We start from the raw sequence: 21,108 nt of genomic DNA, 5'->3' as shown, positions 1-21,108 counted from the left end.
ATAAATGTAGTTCGGCTCATCTAAGAACTCTAAAACATATCTTAAAGCAAGTGCCGAAACTTCTGATGAACACCAGGGACGTTTGTCAACATTTACGAGGTATATAGCAAAATGTAACCCAACCCAAAGATCACTGAATACTCTACTAAACAACCATTTTCGTAAGTGACAACAGCTGATTTGTCACGTTCAGCGACCTGGCTCACTCATATCCGAACACGAACATGTCCTCGCGAAGAAAGACTACCGCTCAGAAACCAATGCATGGCGCTGAATTGTTTAGTTCATGAAGTTCCCATTAAATACCTGTTCACTGAGTCACAACCTTGCCCATTCTGATCAACTTTTCATGACTAATGCAGATCTGATTTCGGATTGATTCATAACTTAGCGAAGCAGCAGAATGCGTATTGAATCACTTCCAACAAGCGTTCACTTCTTAAGCAGCGTTGCTCGGAGGTACCCACTGCAAACAGCTGGAATGTCGCTCAGTTCTCAGAGTGGCAAAGTGCTAGTCGAGTGATTGCAATACGTCGGCGAACCACCTTCAGATGGAAATTGGTGCACAAACGGAGCCCAATTCCGTGCTTCGTGATCAAACGACAAAGCCAGTCCACATCAAACCTAACGAGGATACATCGATCAGAACGTAAAGTTCGCACGTGTTCGATCGACCTGATGGGCTAAAGCCTGACAAAACCGTGAAGCTAAATGACTCTCTCGGGACTGAACTGACCACAGGATTCATCCATATGCTCAGGATTCCACTCTTCCTTCTGGTGAGGAAGGATCCACAACATCAATTGTGATAGCTGCAACAATTGCAACTCACCTTCTTCCGTCGAATTGTGACTGAGATTTTCATGAAGCCAGTTGAGAAACGCGTTAGTAACTGACTTGCTCAGCTCGGCTCCAGGTTGATGTCTACAACGGAGGGTTGTTTGATGAGTCTGGCTCCAATGCGATCCCTTCCGTTTGTTCGGGCCGGCCGAAAAGCTACATGACACTTGATGATGTATAACAGGAACATCTCCCACCAGTGTATCGCAGCCAGGAGCAACAAGGAGTTGAACCGGAGTGCGGTACGTGGATACAGTCCCGGATTGTCCACCTGGAACAAAATAAAGGCGATTCGGTCAAGAGGGTATTCAAAAGACAGTAATACGCAGAAGGTAGGGATCGAGTAGACGCAAGCGGTTAGGTGCAAGCGAATTTATGCATACGAATTCAACATAACGCTCCCGACCAATCACATCGGCACTTTTGCAGGCGGTAATCAAGAGATTGTTGCACTAACCTGATGGAAAATGGTATTGTACGAAACAGTCACAATCACCCCAAGGCACCGCGCCACCAAACTCGAAATTTTCTCCCAGAGCGATATGGGGATCGAACTCCCGGAGGTTTTCAATAGTCACAGTCAGGGAATGTTCCACTGCAAGCACAAACGAAATTGCATGCTGACATCTAGCAGCACATAAAGATAATACTCAAAATTTTATATCTGGAGATTGGAGTAAGATAAGCTCTTAAAAGAGGCGATACAAAATTCAATTTGAATTTGTGCACATAAATCGATCACCCCATTGATCACCTCATGCCTAGCGAACGAAATTTACACGATTGATACTGCTGAGGTTTGGTGAGAAGCCCCTTCCAAAAACGCTCCAAAAAACCCGAACACCCAAAGCTGCTACAAGGAGCGTTTCTCTTCTCTAAATGGTTCGCTATGGGTAAATTCTCGAACAAGATAATATTCCTCATATGGTACAAGAGAAGGAGGCAAGTGGCCCGAACACCGAACTTATGGTGCAGCTAGTGTGAACACGTTGCGTGGACGAGATCACCTTGGTCAATAAGGGTGGCTTTGTAATAATATATATATATATATATGCCGAAAGACCGAGAAGTACTGTACAGCTATTTCTTCCTTGTTCGTAATAATCAGAAATGCGCATCTCACGAAACTCAGAGTTTCGAACCACTGACCTTGCGGTCAGTGGTGGAACAACGAGTGGCCGACTAGCACGGTGATTAGCTCTCACTTAGACTGATGCTTCAATAACGGAAACCACATCACGTGGTCACGTAGTGACGGCTCCTCGAGTGACAACTTCTCAGAAGGAAGTTTCAGACATTGAGTGAAATTATCCTTCCTCTGAGCTGTCCATTGATCCCTAGCAATGTGAGGAGATTTTATAATATTCAACACAGATTTCACTCTGCCAGCGAAGCCAACCTATGCTGAAAAGCCTAAAAGTAATGTACAGATGTTCAACCTCTTTGTGCGCATCTCACAAATCGGCGAACTTCCGGTCAGTAGTTTAACACATAAGCGTTTGACTACGAGTTGCTGATCAGCAATATGATTGGCTCTCGGAATGTTTTGTGGTAAGCTAGCACTAAGTCCCTTCGCCGTCCGCCTTTATTCTTTTCTTTACAATAAGGCTTTCAAATAAACCATGGTTGTACAGCAGTGAAGCATCGGTGTTGAACACTGATTCATGTTGTCGATGATGATGATGCTTATCCTTACAATTTGTTTACTATCCATCCATCACAATTATCTATTCTAGACACTATGAAAGTGTGTCACTCTATCCGCGACCGACCGATTGGGCAAAATTATCCACACACTCACATAACTCAGTTACTGTATCACGTGAATCTTAGTTTATTTTCCATTGTTTTTATCCTTAATGGACAAAAGTTGGGTGATCGAACTCCATAATATTCTGTACGATATGGAACTTGAGCAACGTTTGGGTGACATTGAAGGACGAAGATAAATTTAGAAAATAAAGAACGGTAGTCCTGCACTGTGCATGATGTGTTATCATAACCGCAGGACAGGAAGCTTTATTCGAGCTCATGAATGTACTACAACAGTTTACGAGTTCATATAGGCACTTCTTGTGCACTGTCCGGAAATCTGCCATCTTACACAACATTCCGGGCCAGTTTCGAACCGAGAAGCAAAACACCGATAGTTATGCTGAACTTTGCGTTTTATCCCCAAAGCATGTGCTTTGGGCTATAAAAAAATCAGGCCTTAACGGTCTACTGGGGAAGTGTCAGTTAGACTGATTCAAAGTGCCTTCATTTTACCCCTGAACAGAGAGAAATGATAAGGTTTAGTCCTCCAACGAAGAACGCTGGAATTTGTGGCTTCGTTTGATATAAACAGTCAGAAATTTAAAAAGTTGTAAAAGAACAATCAATCTTTGGAGACAAACTTTTCCACAGTAAACAAGTTTATGGTACCCCAACAGCTTGTTCCTCCACGAAGTCAATGTATTCACCAATGACCAGTCAATGAAAATGACAAAGGTTTCAAAGATATCGTGAGACCGTGCACCACCATTAGTTTCCCCAACTGAAGGAAATGCTCTCCGGTTTCCAGCAAGCAAAAGCAGTCTAGTACAGCTAAAACCGAGGGTTTCATTAGGTTCGGGAAACTACTCATCGAAAGACGCCATTCTGATGAATTTCTCTCGACTATGCAACTTACCGTAGATGACATCAGTGTGATCGGTCTCCACCGACATCATCTGAATTCCAGTAGAGTCTGGTCGATTCACCGTATCGTGTGGTAGCATCGTATCAGTGTTTTCACCTACAAGTCGATCTATCTGCTGCTTTGTACCGACCGCCAAACGTACGTGAAGTTCACCACGCTGTGAACCGGAATAAGGATCCGTAATGGGCAGCCAAGAGTCGAGCAAAATCATTGGGTTCTGAAACCAAAACAGTAGAATGGTTTGTTGAATGTGTGAAATCTGATAGGGCCAAGATATGATGTATAAACACAAAAGCAAAGGGCATCATTCGAAACGTCCATCACATGTGGGCACATGAAAGGATCCATTGTTTGGTTTCGCACCGACATTCGGGATCTTTCGACGCGAAACTTTGCCGATTTCCAGCAAACTTACCATGGTTCTGGGGTTTGAGTACACAGACCTACATGATGTATTGTACTACGAAACATAGGACGTTGTTAAAATTGTTTGATGAATTCGTGCCTCACTGGAAGCACTAAATTAAAAGCGGTTAAAAAAATATGAGTTGGTGGGAATCTAAAAGTAATCCGAAAAAGTTCAGCCAAAAATACTGTACGACACCTCTCAGGTGTCGTTGTTGTTGCAAGGCATGAATGCTTATCAATGTCAAAGACTTTTCAATCCAGACTGTTTAGCAAGCGTTGGAAATGTACGCAAATCGGAATGCTTGCGGTGGACGAGTACCGATTCCTTTCATCTTCCCACCTGTTCCTCTTTTCGCAATTAGGCTTCCATTTTTGCAACGTTGTTTTATGGCAATGATTCAGTGTCCAACCTCAATGTTGATGCCAGTGATAGCGACGGCAGTGATAAAGGGTGGTGGTCTTATAAGTCTAAAACCTTACCATCACTTTCGTTACGGATATTAGGTTAACTACCTGGAAAGTGGAACATCAACCGATCAATGGAACATAGGTCAGGCAGTCTACAAACAACCAATCAGATAAAAAGGAAGCTTGAAAGAAAACAAACTTACCTGGAAACTGAGCAAAGACTGCAAGACTGATTCTTTCTTCGGCAGGACAGTACCACTTTTTGAGTCCACGATGTTGAACAAAGTGACCATCTTTTTTGTTGGAATCTTGGTCAAACCGGCTAGTCGATCGACAGAATCAGACTCCAGTTTTATCCAAACTTCTATCACCGCAAAAGAATTCAAGAGATTGTTCAGAATGGCCTGGTCGGGGAGATGAAAGAGAACAGGGATTAGGCAGATGAAGAACATCAGTGTTTCGATTATGGGATTGAACTCTGAGGCATTTCATTCTCATAGGACCGCCCTCCTCAGAAATGGATGTTGTCCACTGATGTGAATTTAATCCTTTCGCTGGTTCTGCGGAGTTAGTTACCCCCGAAGGAGTATGGTTGAAAAAAATCCGGTGGCGCTAGAAGTGTCTTCTTGATGCCCCATTTTGGGGTCCCTCGTAGAGATACATTACATATACATGTATGAATTCACATTCGAAAAATAACCTCAGGTCTACAGGGACCAAGTGTTTTACCTCGTTTAATGTGCAACTCGTTCGCAGATGGAAATTATACACAGGTGCTTGGTCTTCAAAGCTGCAAGGCGCAGAGCTGGTGCAACCGACTTTGTTGGACGTTTCGACCGCAGAACTTCTATCCTGACACCAAGGTAGACGGAGGGTTAAGTATGAATGTCGGATGCCTGTCTTCGGTGTCCCGGAGCAAGATGTATCATCATTCGCTATGTATATACCACGACCTCGTGAAACTGACAGAAATGTCTCCAAATGTATAGGTTGGAGGGGGTTCCTATTTCCTGAGGGCGAATTCTATAGAGAAGAAGAAAACAGAACTCTGCTAGAACATCACAAACTGAAAGAATCCAAGAACTACAGACAATGCACCTGCTTCTACTAAACGATGAAATGTTCAGTCGGTATAGAGTAGAATAACCGAGGAGAACTTGCACAAAACACGACACTGTAACCGTACTCTTACCACCAACAACTGCCTGTAAGAAAACCACCTGTGAAAGAACGGTCATTGACATTTTTTCTTCATATGATACTACTCATAAGTTGGACGAAAGTCATTGGAAAGCCAGGATTGTACATCAACCCTGTGAGTGCTGTCACATGAAGAAAAACACTTCGACAAGTTAAGTATGGTCTCAACTGAAACACCAGGCGCTCTATGTGTGGCATATCAAGTAGAAAAAAATGACGACGAGGGATTCAGCGAACATCCAGTTGTCTCCTATTGATACCAAATAAATTTATCAATGAGGTTGTCTTTACTTTTACACAAACAGGGGCATAAGGCCGAGAATAGTTCCGACATTTCCATAAGCCCCGAGACCGGTATTCGACTTTCGAGGAAATTTTAACACCAGCATAAGTAATGCCATATCAGAAAGCATACTCCGACATCTGGAATGTCATTCTAGCTGAAGCATGCAGTATAGTTGGATCAGAAATATCATTGAAAGAAAATTTACTTGAGTCCACTGTTGGCACATCTCGATTCGTGCTCAATTCTAACTAGTGACATTATTCAAGTTAAGCATTCACAGAATTAATTCCGCACACAACAGATATCTAGCTGGTCGCGTGTGGTGCTTTTCTTGTTCACCGCCTTGGTGGCTCCTGGCCGTATAATGCTCGGCTTGCATACCACATCTAAAAAGTCGGTTGGAAATGGCACAAAAGTTGACTTGGCTATTATTCTTTATACCCATCCACTGGGAGAAATGAATACATATAAACTTATCAGGTTAGTATTATTTTGCGATTATCCGTAGCTTGAACTTCAAAGCACAGAACACTCTAGCAACACAGGAGCTAAGAATTTGTTCTATGAATGCCAACTGACAAAACAACCAGCATACAACCAACGAAGATGGGCTACACAATGGATTATTGTACGGCTGGGTGAACTGGCCCCTTCCTTTCGAGGATCTGAGGGACCTTTAGATAATCGAAAACAGGTGTTTGAGAACCACAGCTGGAACAATGGGTAGTAATACACGGATTTGCAATGAGGTGACCAGAAAGCTGAGGTCTGTCGAAGCATGGGTTATCCGGCACTGCAGCTTCACTTACCGGCTCTTCTCTCTTCCGTCTCTTCAGTATTATATACACTGACATGGTTGAAGGACATTAGAATTTTGATGTCCCAAAGTAGTGTTAGTGATGATGATGACGATGTCGTCATCTTATTTACTGCTTCGCTAAGTAGGCTTGTGTAAAGTCAAATTCAGAGACTTGGTACTACGATGCTTTGGGCTGCGAGTAGATCGATGGTACGTATTCCGTAGATGAAGTCAGAAGTGACGTAGCAAACAACGGACTGGGGTCTTGATCGAAAGCAGAAATCCACACGAATGCCGCTTAGCTACCATCCGCTCAGACGTCCACCACCTCAGTTTATTTCTGGACGCTACCGACGTCGTGGGGGATGAGCAAAGCATCCCAAACTCATACAAATAGTAATCGGCTTGGTTTGGCCCACAGTGACTAACTTCATTTGGAATGCAGTGTTAGGGCATCGAATTCTCCGTTACCTTCAACAAGTCAAGCGCAATGATGTGGACGCCTCTCATAATTCCGAAAACACGCTAGTTTCTCAACCAAATAAATCCCTGTCGACGTTGATGCTGCTTAAGGTAACTTAGAAGTCGGATTGGACCAGAAGCCTTGGTGTCATCTTTCTGCGGGATTCGCTGCATGAGGCAATAGTAATCTGTGCATACGAGATGGGTAAATGTTCGGTGTGAGCTATGAACCGTGATACTGAGTCGTTTTTAGTTCTTTGTGATAGCCGAAGAAAACTGAAATATAGGGCGTCCAGATTCAAATTCCACAATTGATCACGTCAAGTTGGAGGTACAAAAGGTACAAACAGTAGGTACGCAATAGTTAACCGGATAACTGAGACCGAAACCCAGTGAGGACGAGTTCACATTGTCTTCGTAGTCGGAAAAAGGTTGAATTTAGAAAAAAGACTGAAGTTTGAGGCCTAGTCTGTTGCACACAACAATCACCGTGGTTATCCTCGATTCCGAAGGTCTCTTCAATGCTGGTAGTGCAGAATGCTTATCCAACTTCTCCAAATGAGCGTCCACAGGTTGCGTCGGTTCCACTGTTGCACCTAGTACAGGGGAAAACAGAAGACTGTCCATGAACATGTCAATAAATTTGGATTCATTTGTAATATCGAGTTGGGAAAACCCGTGCTAACCGAGGTGTGAGGACACATTAGAAACGGGTAGGATGTTTCCAAAACTATGTCTCTGACGACTGTTATGAAGAGCGCAACGAAATGTATTCAGTGGAACCCATGGTTTCGTTTACTGCACTGACCCCGTTTGGTCCTTGAGACGTACCCAAGCAAAACATTTGTATTAGATTTTACAAGCACTCTTTAGGGCAATAAACATCCACGTCTGCCAGAGATCTCCTCCGGTCCAATCTGATGAACCTGTGCGGGTCTGGACTGAGCTGGAGAATATGAGGCGTGAGTCATTCTCCATTATGCATCGTCAAAAGCAGATATCACAGTGCCTAACCTGGGTGAATTTGATGCTTGTAAAAATAGCGATAACGGAAGAGAGTTTTCGAGTATCTGTACTAAGTGATTATAAGTGTTACATTGAAAACAACCCCGACAGATAAATTTGGGTCACTTAGACTATAGTCTAACAAAGGTATTTTGAATAGATCCGATTCATAAGCATCCCACTCTGCATAGCCAGTCATTGGTAATGAAGAGTACACACGGTATGCTTGTGTCCGCCGGCATTACTACCGTTTTTCTCATATTTTCCACATGTTTTAATCATATCACGGTCTATTCGTATTCAGCCACTCAGTAATCTAGTTCAACCCTACGCATAGACGCAAGGTGTGATAGGTGTGTCGAGAATACAGCTCTCTCCTCATCAGACAACCTCCGAACATACAAGTCTTTTTTCGAGTTGATTAATTTACCTAGCCACAAAATTTTTACCGTAGCATATATCAAACACCCAACGGAATGCAACAGCGAATATTCTAGAAATTCCATGAACGGCGAACGTTGGCGAAGTCGCCTTGTTCATCCGGAAGGGAAAAACACGTACCTTCGTTTACCACACCGGTGGTCGGAAGCACGGGTTCCAGCTCGAGGTCCAGCCGGCCCCAAACTGATGAATTTGGTGAACTACCAGACTCTTGCGAAGGGCCAGTCCCGGGTGAAAACAAATTCAGTGACATACAAATGGTCCCTTTTGAATTACGGTTCGTGACAGAGGATAGAGCATTTTGTATGTTGTCCAGTGCCAGGTCATTCTGACAGATCAGCTGAAAAGGTTCCAGTTGAAAAGAAAACCATAGCGAAGCGGGACAATGGGTTGAAAGATACCATGGACAATACAATCTGATGAGAACGGCGGTGCTGAGTACGCTAGGGAAATCAGCAGACTACGATTGTTCGTGATTCTCAGACGGGGTAAAAATCCGAAGTGCACCATTGGTGTCTTCACTCACAAGTCTCACCACTCGACAGAGAAAATATCTAGCCAGCCTAGATGAGTTCCTCATCACCGTGGGCAACGTAAACTAAAAGTATATTCTGATGCTTCGCTGTAGAAAAATAACCTCGTAAAGAGCAAAAAGAAATAGAAAAGAATCATTACAAAATCAACCAAACGCCCTGGTAAAACGCTCAACAACAAGGTTCCTGAACACCAAAAGCGGGGGTAAGCGTATATGATCTTTAGATTTGTGTAAGATGCCACCAATGAGACCCAGCTCATCCAACACAAACCCAACAGAGCAGACATGAGATGGAAATATGCTGGACACTAATGGACCGCGTGCAATGTCTTGTAAAGTTTTCAACAATATGGAAGGAGAAACAAGTACACTCAGTCACTGAGGCATGAAGAGCTCGCAGCGCTCAATTTGACAGTAACTGACCCCGATTCGTCTGGTGAGATCGGTTTCCATATCTCTATCGTACAAGCTTTCCACCGATACAGATAGCACTTCCTTTGGTTCGACCCACACAGTATGGATCCTCACCCCTTTAAGCTAACAAGATTTATTATTTCGGTGATTCTGATTCATCTCCAAGTACTCATGTTAGGGAAAAATTATTTTACCAAATCAGAATGTTCCCTTAGTAAAAAAAACTATCAGAACTCAACAATAGGCGTCTTATAAAGCGAATTCACACACCAATACGAAATGTCTTCTGAATAGCATACAAGTTAATCATGCAATTCGATCGCAGTTTGGCGAAAGACTGTCTGACCCGTCTTCAACGTAGTGTTAAAAGCTGTAGGGAGCCAGTAAACCAGAAAAGAAACACGTAACTGGTTGGAGTGAGGCGACCGATCCATGCGTACGGGTGTTCAATTCAGGAAGCATCCCAAAACCAACAAAGCCTGCTTAGCTCAATTTAAAAAGTCACAGGAGACTCGCCTGGCGTTCATCAAAGAAGTTGACTCGGAAGGTGGGTTGAGTGTGATGTCGTCCCCCAGGCAGAAAGTGAGTCAATCGCCTTGATCCTGTCACGCATGTATTTCGAGGCGACAACGATAATTGTGGTGTAACATAAGGTACTGATGACCTGATGAACGTAAGCGCGCGTTGAAACGAGTCAATTCTCATTCGCCGATGCCCACGTGACCTTTGAGCTTGACATCCCCTGCCTTCGTAATCTGGTCGATACTGAAGTGACCTTTGTCCTTCCGAGGTCCGGAACACTACTCAACGCCACAACCACTAACCCACCGCTACGCACCACTACGCTCATCAATAATGCACTGATGATGCCACCCCGATTGGTGATGGAACGTTTGCAATCAAATTGCCCATCTCAGCGAACAAACCAACGACTATCTGCGCTACCTGAGCTACTAGCATTGTCCTCTACAGCGGAACATGTTCTCAAAGATGTGATTCGTCTGTGCGATGCGCACACAAATTCTAAGATGTTTGCAGCTACTCACAAGAAACTCTGTAAGGTACTTTTAGGATGAGTGCGACGCCTGTCGTGTGCACGACCGTACGTTCAGACGGTGAACGAATGGTTAAACATTAGTGCCAATTCTTGGTTAAAATGTTTACAATGAACTGGGAGAATCGAATGGACAAAGGTATCAATCGGACTAGATAAAACAGAAACTGGGAAACTGGAAAAAAGTGAACTTCCCATGACTTACGGTGGGCGTAAAATCCGCCAACACGCTCCCTGGAGACACATCAGGAGCAGTGAATACTCGAAACTGAACTTCGCCAGAATTGGAGTCTTCAGTCCGAGGAATTTCCAAAAACATCAACAATTCTGGTTGTGAGCTTTTGGGGGCAAACGCTACCATATTTTGCTGGTCTCGTCCAGTGAGGCCGCAAAATAGCGGTTTGGCCACTCTATGCAACGAAACACTGGAGGTCATGCGTGTCCTTTGGAGTAGTACTGCTCCGCGTATTTGGATGGAGGCTTCCAAGTTAACGCTGTGGTGCGAATTGAATTTGGGCATATAGATATACATCAGTGAAGTGCTTCAAAATCTGTAGAACAGTAAAACTAATAGACGACAGCTGAGTCAAAATCGGAGATAGTAATGTTTGCTATTCACACTAAACTGCTATGAAGGAACATCATAAACGAGAGATTCAGTTGGGTTCCAGATGGATCTCCGGTCAAAACCAACTTGATATGCAAATCGGTGCATTTTTACAAACAAGACCCACTTTCACAAGGTTAAGTTTTAAAGAGGATATTCCCAGTATGGGTATGCAGCTAACAGCAGAGTAATTAGTGTAACAAATTTTTCAACTAGGGCCATTTCTTGGCCTGGAAAATTGACTGCGTCTTAAAAGTGGAAAAACAAAACGAGCGATTCCGCACGATTTAACCATCGATCGGGCAAACCGGTCAACTGTAGTGAAAGAAGACGTCAACTTACGTAGACATCGCACCCAGATTGTGAGACTGCTGCACAGCTGGTGACTTCGATCGGGACCGAGGTGGCTCGCACCCGGATTGCCTGTTACCACGATCCCGTGGTGACGCCCCAGTGTGACTGAGCTTACTGGGGTAGTTCAAACTGACCACACGTGGGTGTAACAACCGATTGCGTTCACTGGATGGTTGGGTCAGCTGAAGATTGCGGACGAGCAGGTTCACACCACAGAATGCTGTTTGGTTCGTGGCTGGCGATGAGCATGAAAACGAAAATCCCGATGCTGATGAAATCTCACAAGAATATTAGTAAACAGTTAAATCGGGTTGGAACCCTTAGCTATAGAAAAGGCGAACTCGAACCTCTATAGTAATCCCCTTAAAAGACGTTCCGCTTACCACTCAGTCGCGAAACCTGAATGTCATTCTGGGCATCTGTCGAAGCAGGAACAACATTTTCCCCCAAAGGGCGGGATCGGAGGCAGTTGTAGGCAGTGAAAAATTTCGAAGATGTTTCCAAATCCTGGAAAAAACGACGTTAATTAATACTGACACCCAATCACAAGTTACACAAACCACAAACCTAATGAAACGACCTTGCTCAGAATCCATATGTGATTTTGGGATAAAGCTGCCTTGATCTACGAAGAAGAATAGTTCCGGATACACTGATCTCCAAAAATAGTTGTTTAGCCACGAATTAAAATGGAAATTAGTTCCTTTACTATTAAACTTCAGTCACGAATCGATGTATTATTAATCAACGAGGAATGGAGTACACATCTGGAAAGTGAAGATGGCGATAGAATAATACTCCAAATCATCTTGGGTCAAAGCATGTCGCATATTTCGAGTCCAATACGTTTGCATCAGCACAGGTGTAACGGTGGATACTACTGAGGAGGCATGCGAGTAGCATGTTTCCTCATAAATCCGCTTCATGTCTATTGAAGAGTGAGATTTATTGCGAGATTTGTGGAATTGCTTTGTAGCGCTCGTTTACGTCTGAGTGATAGTCAATGAGTATCGAGGAAAGTTCAGAAAGACGCGTTCGAGAAGAAAGCGGATACTCGGTTTTCATAAACAAGATGCAGATGAGTTTTGCTTCCTTGCCCAATAGTCTGCAACTGTTCAGTTAGTGTTTCCCAATAAAAAAACTCCGCAGCGAAGGCCTTCTTTCTTTCAGAGGTAGCAGTTGGACATCGAGTAACAACTCAAAAGATTGAAACAGTATTTCCCTCGGATGATTCTAAGTGACAGCATCCAGTGAAAGACGCCAAACCGGATCGACGATGATCGAACGCATTAAAACCAAATAGAACTTACGACTTTGAAAATGTCTTTCATGAGTCTTTCCAAGACTAGTATCGGAACACGCACAGTTAACTGAGGAATGTTAGTAATCTTACGCTCAACACAAAAATCACGCACTGAGGCACCTGAATCGATATTCTACGATATTCATTGTGCAAGGAACCCATGAAACCCAACAACAACGGCTTACGTTAGACGGGAAAAACAACTCTTCGACAAGATGTTCGTTCTGACTGAAGTGCTGAATTGGACTGTCTTCAAGATTGCAAGTCCCCTCGATTGGGTCATCGTGAGGAGAAGAGAACAACAGCTGATTGACGGAAGCCACATTCGAATCAACAGGCTGGCTATGGATCAGACTTAAAAGCCTCCGAGTGTTTTCCAGGAGTCCGTCGCACGGAGGATTTTGATCGTCCAAACTTAGAGAACCGAGATGAAGTTCGGGATTGGACGGGAACCTGTCAGTAACACAGAACAAAGAAAGTGAGAGGTCATTTTACCGTCCAGGTAAATAATTTGATACAGCCTGTCTTTTCGGGAGGAAGCTCTGTTAAATGCTATCATTCCATTCCGTTCCGACTGCCAATAATGTAACATAATGTTTCATTAGTAAGCGCTCTGTGACAAGCGGGGTTCAACCTATCATCTGCAACAGTGTGGATCGACCAAACACCATTCCTCCAGTCTTCTAACTACAAATAAGCAGCCAGATGGATGATAAGAAGGGATTTATGCAGAATATAGAAGTAGACAGTCGGAGGTGACAAGAAAGTAACCGTATAGCTGGATGACAAAGCCCATTTCTTCAGGGACAAAATCCGTGAATGTCATAAATCTAAGTGATCTGGATTCTCTATAAAGCCCCTCTCACCATTTCACATAATTATGTAAACGGAAAATTTCCGGGTACTTACCTGTTAGCAGAGGGAATCCCGGTGAACTGAGGGGCAAGCATATCTGAACTCCGAAGCATTCCATTCGACATGTGGCGACCGCCGGTACACTGCTCGCTTTCAGGTAGCTGTCGTGACTCGATAGGTTTTGAGATCAAATTTCTATTGAAATGATGGAACAACGCATTGAGTTTGTGAGTTTGGTGATCGCCATCCGTCGGGGGTGGTCGCACCAGTGGTGACGAGTCTGGCTGGGCGGATATGTCAGGATTGATGCCGTCGTCGGACAAGTCTTCATCTATTACATGTTCTTTTGAGATGCATGAGATAGGTGGTTGTTGGTCCTGCTGTTCATCCTTGGAAAAAACAATAAGCAAAATGTTCGCAATGAATAAAACTTGATCTAAAGTTGGTGACCATTGGAGGCCGCCTCTTTTTGTCAAATTCTGGATCCACATATTAACGGTTTATTTGTGTGAGACAAAAGGTTAGCAAGTCAGCTCTGGGGTTGAATGCAGGTTAGTCAAGGCGTCTTAAAGTACTTTATTAGCATAACATTTTCAAAGGAAAGAAGAAAATTCATTCGGACTGAAGAAGAGGTTGCGCAGTCGTACTAGAGACGAGGAAGCCTCGTAGGATGGAGGGAGTAATGCAGTCGCGGGGCAGAGTACTTAAAATTATAGAAGCGGTCATTGTTGGGTAACGAACTTATCTCCTCATTTGTGCACATGTCAATTTTATAGACAACAACATCAACCCACTGACCTGGGGTCGGGACTGGGTGGGATCAGGCAGGCAGTGAGCACTCTCGCCGTCCGCTGGCTCATCTAAGCGACGTTGTGGCAGTTGGGGGGACCGAACGTCCCCACTCACGCGGGCATTCGGTTGTTTGCTAGAGGCATCTTGGGGACAGTTTTGAGAAATTGAAATGATGGGTAAAAATTGAGGAAACATTAGAAAGAAAACATTATCGTGTTCATATGTTCACATTATGCTCATAGTACTGTTCAATAAACGGAATTTTAGTGCGTAAATTCTTCGTACATGGCACACAAGGAGGCCAAATACCGTTTAACCAGTTTAGGAAAGGATAAGCATACCTACTTGCTATGTAGAGTTGCCTGAATGACCGAGGGAATTGCAGCAGAATAACCTATCCCTTTTAACATTATGCGTTCACCTGAGTACAGTAAATCGCCAGTTGGGTTAGAGAATTCCCCCATCGACACCATGAATAAAATCTATATAGATCCACATGTCAGCACCAGGCTTTCAGTTCGAAGGCTTCCAATTTTATGGTCACTGTAATATATATCAGTTAATCGATCGAATTTCACCCATGTTAATGGTCTCAATTTATTGTGTATACACTGGACGTTTTCGAATTGAACATACCGAATATATGGCCTTCATATTTAAGGAACGAAATGAACTAATCACTCTACTATCGGGCTAAAAGTGGCTTGCTCATCAGTTGGTGATTTGGGCCATTGGTGCATCTTCTTTACGAGTGTCATAAGTGAAAACTAATAACAGCGAAACTCGAGCCCAGTGCCGCCCCTTGATGTGGAACCACCAGAATAATTACGCCAGAGTAGAAGGACAACCGTTCAGACGAGAGTAGCGGTAATATGAACAATACATTTCCCGCAAAACCCCACAACAGAATCTCAAACGATTGTTGAAAACGTTTTGACAACCCACCACCAGTTCCGGCAATTTTCTTTCTCACCAGGTGACCGTACTTTTCGAATTTCCATCAACGTGATCATTAGAAAATTGTACGGGGTTGTCGAAATACACTCACTTGCAAATTGTTTTAGTGTAAACGGGAAGCCCAACTCAATGCCAAATGGGAATCGATTGGGTCTCTCATCAACAACAATGCGTAGTGCTAAAGTTGAACAATGATAAACCTACCAACCACGACTTCGATAGAAATTGATACTGTTAGTTCTCCCAGCTTTTCTCCAACTTCGTCCGTGACAGGTAGAACACTAAAAATCCGAATGAGAGTAGGAAAACAATCAGTTACAAGAACATGTGTAATAATGCGTGCATCAGAGTTTAACATCTATTGCAGACTGTCTTGGTAAGTCAAGTATTTAATGAAGCACACAGCATGCAACAAACCATCGCGTGTATGATGTTTAGGATAAAATACATCTTCCTCTGACATGTCTGCTCACTTTTGCGCTTTCTTCATTGAAATGCTCTTCAAAAGAAATATTTTAGCTGTTCCTCTAAAACCCACTTTGTTTTCTTTCACTGAAGAGATTACTCCTCGGTTTGGGTTGAGGCTCAGGTTACAAAGCAAATACTTATCAGTTCCCCTTGGAGCGAACCGAAAACTCATTATCACTGGTCTTGGCGTATGCGACTACGCAGTCTGGTATTACCGGTATTACTGGCGTTACCGATTCGGGAGACTATCCTTTAAAATTACAAACGTAGATTTGTGAAACAATTTGACCGATATACCTTGACTGCTGGTGCACTGTGACGATGGAACACAGACAAAACCAAGTGTCGGCTGCCCAAATAAAAATTGTACGTCTGTTTCGCTGGCCGGACGCCACCCATTACCGAAGATCGGTTCAGTACTATAACCGCTTGAAAGCGGAAATGTGAGCTCTGGGACTTATAGGTGGCAACGCAAACCTTGGGTTCGACAAACATGCCTGAAGGGCTAAAAATCGACAAAGAATTTACTGAGCTACAAACAGACGGGGTCTCTATTGACTGGGTGATAATCAGAGCTGTGGTTGATAACTTAGGGGAACTAGTCAGTGTTTCCAAAATTTCGGCCAGATGTTACTGCCCGGTTACCCAAGACAAAGAAGAGGGTTTGTTTGAGGCATCTCACCTTGATCCTCCGACTCAAAAGTCACTGCTTTGGGAAAGGAGTGAAAGTAGAGTGAGATTAAAGTGGGGTAAGATCGAATAAACTGCCTTGTGAAACCGAAATCTGATAGTGTGTATTTTCCCATTAGAAAGGACGGTACTGTTAATCACAAGTCTCTCACCCAGCTGTCTGCCAAACAATTTTATCAAGCAAGTAGATCACAAACACATAACTTCATAAAAGCAAGTGCATATTACAGAAAGCTTTTGATCAGCAGCATTTCGCTTGATAAACAGTCCGGATCTTTGTAAGGCTAGTTTATCTTGTGTCCGAAGTTCCGGAAACTTCGAGCAACGAAAGTAACTGGTGATGTGTTATCAAGAGCAATTTTAGTAACTCAGGTTTTGTAGGTAGTTCTTGCTTCATTCGCTGAGCCGGGCTGCGGCGTTACAAGTTTCGTCAGCAATCATTGACACATCATCAGTGCGTAGTGGACTAACATTAATCGTAGATTATTAGTAGGCCGGTATGCAGGCGTGCTGTGCTCATGATTGTTGGCCGAGGATTCACCTTTAATCATGAACAGTCACTTTCGTGCGGATGGTTGGTCTACTTGACTGGACTGTTGGCTAGTTCCCTGATAGGTCGGTGTTAAGAAGACCTTTTGTCGGCCCACACTCGATGACCTTAGTCCCGTTGTTTCCAGAGTTACCATGTTTGTTATGTAGTCAAACATATAGTGCCCTTTGAGTTGGAAATCCCAACAGACGATGACAAACGCGCAAGCACAGCACAATCATACTCACGCCCCTTCTGCTCTACAGGCGCCCACTGTTGCAGTTGGTTCATGCACATTAGCCAGTAAAAAACTGGTCCAATTTCCACTGGCTGGAGTTTATTCTGGTGGCACTTTCCTGCATTCGTCAGCTTCAGCACGTGTCGTCTTGCCATCTATCTACCTTTTGGGTTCAACACTGTCACCTGCAACATATCCCTCGCTCTTAATGATGCGGAGATTGTGCCGAATTCCTTATGTCGCTTGAGTGAGTTTATAACAGCGTGTATTGCCCCTGGGATCTTTTTTGACCTTTTCCTACTGCCAGATGTCAAGACCTTCACTTTTAAGGATCGATTCATTCTCGATCTTAGAGCATGTAAACCTTGAATATTGAATCTTGGCCAAAACTGACCAGCACAACGAACGGAATAACGTCATGAGTTATTTATTTGCTTGACTACTACAACAGGATGCTTGACTGTTTGGTGCCACGCTATCAACAACATTCGAAGTGTGCACAGCCATCGGTTCAGAAGTTGCTGAAGGTAGCGTTCAGAGTCAGTTTCTTTAGTGACTGCTGGTGTAACAAAACAAAACTCACGTATGAACCGGGTTTTCCATGGATAGTCGTTCGATGTGGTCCAGACGTGCTCGTCCGATGAATCGAACACAGGCGGAGTCCACAACATTCATGTATAAGATGTTCATATCTGAGATGTTTCCGAAAAGAGCATTTAAGTGACAGTTGAAGGGAAGTTATTCGATTCTTATGTCATATGCAGTTACCCGGACCATACAAAAAGGATTTAAATTAAATGCATCATACAACTTCCATAAAGCGTGAGGTTTCCGCAAGGAGCATTACGCTCGACCAGCGGGAATTCGTTCAGGGCAATCTCTTTTGTGTTCTCATATCCACTGCATTCCTCAGTGTGACCAAAGATGGCAAGTGGTGAAGTATGGTGACAAGTTTTCAACTAAGATGGAGGTGTCTCTCTGATTAGTAGTTTCCACACCAAATATCCCAGATGTTTGCTGATTCTACCGAGCAAAATTAGTCCGTTTTAAGTGTAGGTGGGAGGGCAATCGTCAACTATTATCCGAAAGGTGCAGAAGGACTGAAGAAATTTAAGCGTCTCGCGAGCATATTTATTGGAAAAATGTTACTGATTGGTATTGTACGATAAAATCCGACCTAGGAAGCGGGCGCATGGTGCTAAAGCAAAACAGATACTCTAAACGTTAGACGTGTAGAGTTTCAGTAGTCCGTTGGACTGCCGTTGGCGTCTGCCAATAGTCAACAACCGTCATGCATCGTTACAGTTGATGACATGGAAGGGAATTATTCGGGAAAATTGAGCCACATGTATGAGTGCGAATTGGGCGTCTGCGACACTATCTGAAGGAGATGGCGTGACTATTCGATCACCTATTCATTGGAGTAAAATTCTACCGTCCTCATCTAGCAGAAAAATTACCCAAATGTCAAACTAAGGGCAGTTAAGGAAGATTCACAAATGATAGGCTCCAACCACCGCAATCTTTGAATCCAGCTCCTAGCCCGACAAGCCACATCAGACGCAAAGATTGTTTGGGCAGAAATTTGATCAGCACTCGCGCAGGCCATCATCACCATTGTTGGTAACAACGTTGTGATGATTTCCAAGAGTATTTGCTCTTTACCGGCGTTCAACCATGTCAATTTATTTGGATTAGTCTACATAACAAAAAGAAGGATAAAGGGCGGCGTGAAACGGGCTTAGTGATAGCCGGGCTGTCAAGCGTTTGGCACCGTCTACTCGCTGATTCACATAGAGTAATTTAAACAGAAGCAATATTTCGGTTCGCGTGACTCAGTCGCTGTCCAACACTTCAAGGCGTAGTTCGCCTAGGCGGTTGAAGAAGCGGCTATACTACGTAACTAATAACTGTGTTTTTTTATCTGTTTATTATAATAAATTCACCATTAACATCCATCAGTCTTCTCAACTACATGTACCATAGCTTAAAAGTCACCCATTTACCTCGTCTTTCACCATCTGAACGATCCTGCTGTCCTCATTGGCGTACCGATCCTCATATAAGCAAGCTTCACAGGGTCTCCTTATCTGCTAGGTCATTCACCTGACAAACGGATACAACGTTTGTAGCAATCTTACGATGACAAAATGGAAATGTCCACTCCCGCCAGTAGTGGTCTCTCTGTGGTCATACTTCTTTCAGTCCAATAAATGTTATGCGATTCCAAAGATGACCCGAAAGACAAGTAAAGTCACCACCACCCAACGGCGTACTGACCATGTCTCCTCGTTGGGTGACGGAACACTTACAAGCAACTTCCCAAGTTAAACAAACATATCAACAACAACATCGTCAACAATCGGTCAATTTACCTTTATATTGAGAACGCTAACCTGATGAAAAAACTGTAATACAAACGCAGTGGAAATTGATAATTTACGGTCAAATAGATAAGGCATACTTGATGAGCACAAAATGATCGGATAATCTATTGTAAAAGGTCTCAGAAAGAAGCTCACCTTTCAAATAGGCCTTGAAACGCTCCTGAGGAACAGTAATTTCGTACCGGGCAGTCGTGGATGTGATCTGTTTGTGACCGGCCTTGTGTGAGAGTCGCGGAGTAAATACGGCACAGGGATTGGTGGCTGGCTCACCCCACCACCGAACGTATACGGATAACCCGTCTGGCAAATTTCTGGAATTTGACCTTCGGTCGGTGGAAACATGACGCGATACGCAACGAAAAGAGCTTATTTTAAGAATCAGGTACGCCGTGACTGGGGCTTGAATACCCGGAGGGAGGGAGGTGTGAACTTGAACCGGGCAGGATGACCCCGATGGGGAACGGGGAATAGGATTAGGAGCTAAAATTGGAGACCCAGTATTCCTTTACCGTACATACAAACTCGATGATAAAAATTCGCTTGCAGTCTAGAAGTGATGATTAAAATCAATATTAACGCAATAATTATGATGACATACGCCAACTTACTCGTCTTAAGGTTGTCTTAGTCTGTCAATAATGAAAAAAGAACACTTATAGTTCACATAAGCGCATGCTACCCATTCGCCACATTTTTGGAATAACTTTGGTTTTCTGTGAGGTGTTCACCATAGAAGTGAGCTCTCAGTGACCAACTCAAGATCATTTGAGATGTAAGGAGCGGGTTCTTCATCTCACTATTCGTTGCTCTTAAATCGCTCCTACCTAGGTTTGGACACCCTGGAAGCCACTCAGAGCTAGTAGAAACCTAGTGTTTCTACACGGATGATGCCATGTTCTTATGGTGCTCATAGGGGTTGCTTCATATGTTTAACTAAAACGCAAGTTTAGTCATTATGTCCAAAACGTTTGACGATCAACACGTTAGGTAAACTAGCCCGCTTTTGGAAATGGAACATAGTTATATGCTTTTTGGTTGTTTGGTGATGGCGTTTGCCCGGAAACAGGAAGTTCCTTGATTAGACAAGGGAGTGGAATGGATTTGTAGTACGTTTCTCAATTACAAGATCACCTGAAATTTTTTCAAAGCTCGCATTTTTAAAAGAATTAAGTCCAACATGCCAGTATAAACGCCTGTAAGCCCTTGGGTAAGTTTTAACCGAACTAGTAATTCATCCAGCCAGAAACGCTGGTAGCTCGTGAATAGTGGTCCTATGGTCGACACTATCAACACTCGACCACATTTATAGCCGGCCTGATGAGTTTGATGAAGACAGTCAATGCAGCCAAACTTTCATGTTCCCATTCCATTCCTATAATTTTTAGTAGGATAAACC

General features: G+C 43.5%; 2 protein-coding genes across 2 annotated transcripts in view; both read right to left on the bottom strand.

The window, feature by feature from the left end:
• Positions 1 to 12,558, bottom strand: part of T265_02629 (hypothetical protein) — a gene marked incomplete at both ends in the record, with an annotated part of 40,563 nt that extends 28,005 nt beyond the window's left edge. Inside the window, 11 exons of the mRNA XM_009166927.1 lie at positions 833 to 1,111; positions 1,298 to 1,435; positions 3,512 to 3,737; positions 4,540 to 4,740; positions 5,066 to 5,359; positions 7,573 to 7,679; positions 8,650 to 8,869; positions 10,738 to 11,026; positions 11,482 to 11,728; positions 11,877 to 12,000; positions 12,481 to 12,558. Of these exons, the coding sequence (XP_009165191.1) occupies positions 833 to 1,111; positions 1,298 to 1,435; positions 3,512 to 3,737; positions 4,540 to 4,740; positions 5,066 to 5,359; positions 7,573 to 7,679; positions 8,650 to 8,869; positions 10,738 to 11,026; positions 11,482 to 11,728; positions 11,877 to 12,000; positions 12,481 to 12,558 (2,203 nt within the window). The remainder of the gene's footprint in view (positions 1 to 832; positions 1,112 to 1,297; positions 1,436 to 3,511; positions 3,738 to 4,539; positions 4,741 to 5,065; positions 5,360 to 7,572; positions 7,680 to 8,649; positions 8,870 to 10,737; positions 11,027 to 11,481; positions 11,729 to 11,876; positions 12,001 to 12,480) is intronic.
• A 56-nt stretch (positions 12,559 to 12,614) lies between these two features.
• On the bottom strand, positions 12,615 to 20,192 carry T265_13056 (hypothetical protein; the record flags this gene model as incomplete). Its single annotated transcript, XM_009166951.1, has 7 exons — positions 12,615 to 12,726; positions 12,982 to 13,249; positions 13,706 to 14,040; positions 14,450 to 14,586; positions 15,605 to 15,681; positions 17,909 to 18,017; positions 19,848 to 20,192. Coding segments are annotated over 7 exons (1,380 nt in total), but the record flags the coding sequence as incomplete, so codon positions are not given.
• Positions 20,193 to 21,108: the final 916 nt, after the last annotated feature.

This window comes from Opisthorchis viverrini (genome assembly GCF_000715545.1).
Source record: "Opisthorchis viverrini unplaced genomic scaffold opera_v5_33, whole genome shotgun sequence".
Taxonomy (NCBI): Eukaryota; Metazoa; Platyhelminthes; class Trematoda; order Opisthorchiida; family Opisthorchiidae; genus Opisthorchis; species Opisthorchis viverrini.
Note: the sequence above shows the minus strand (reverse complement) of the source record. Positions and strands in the feature narration are given on the sequence as shown.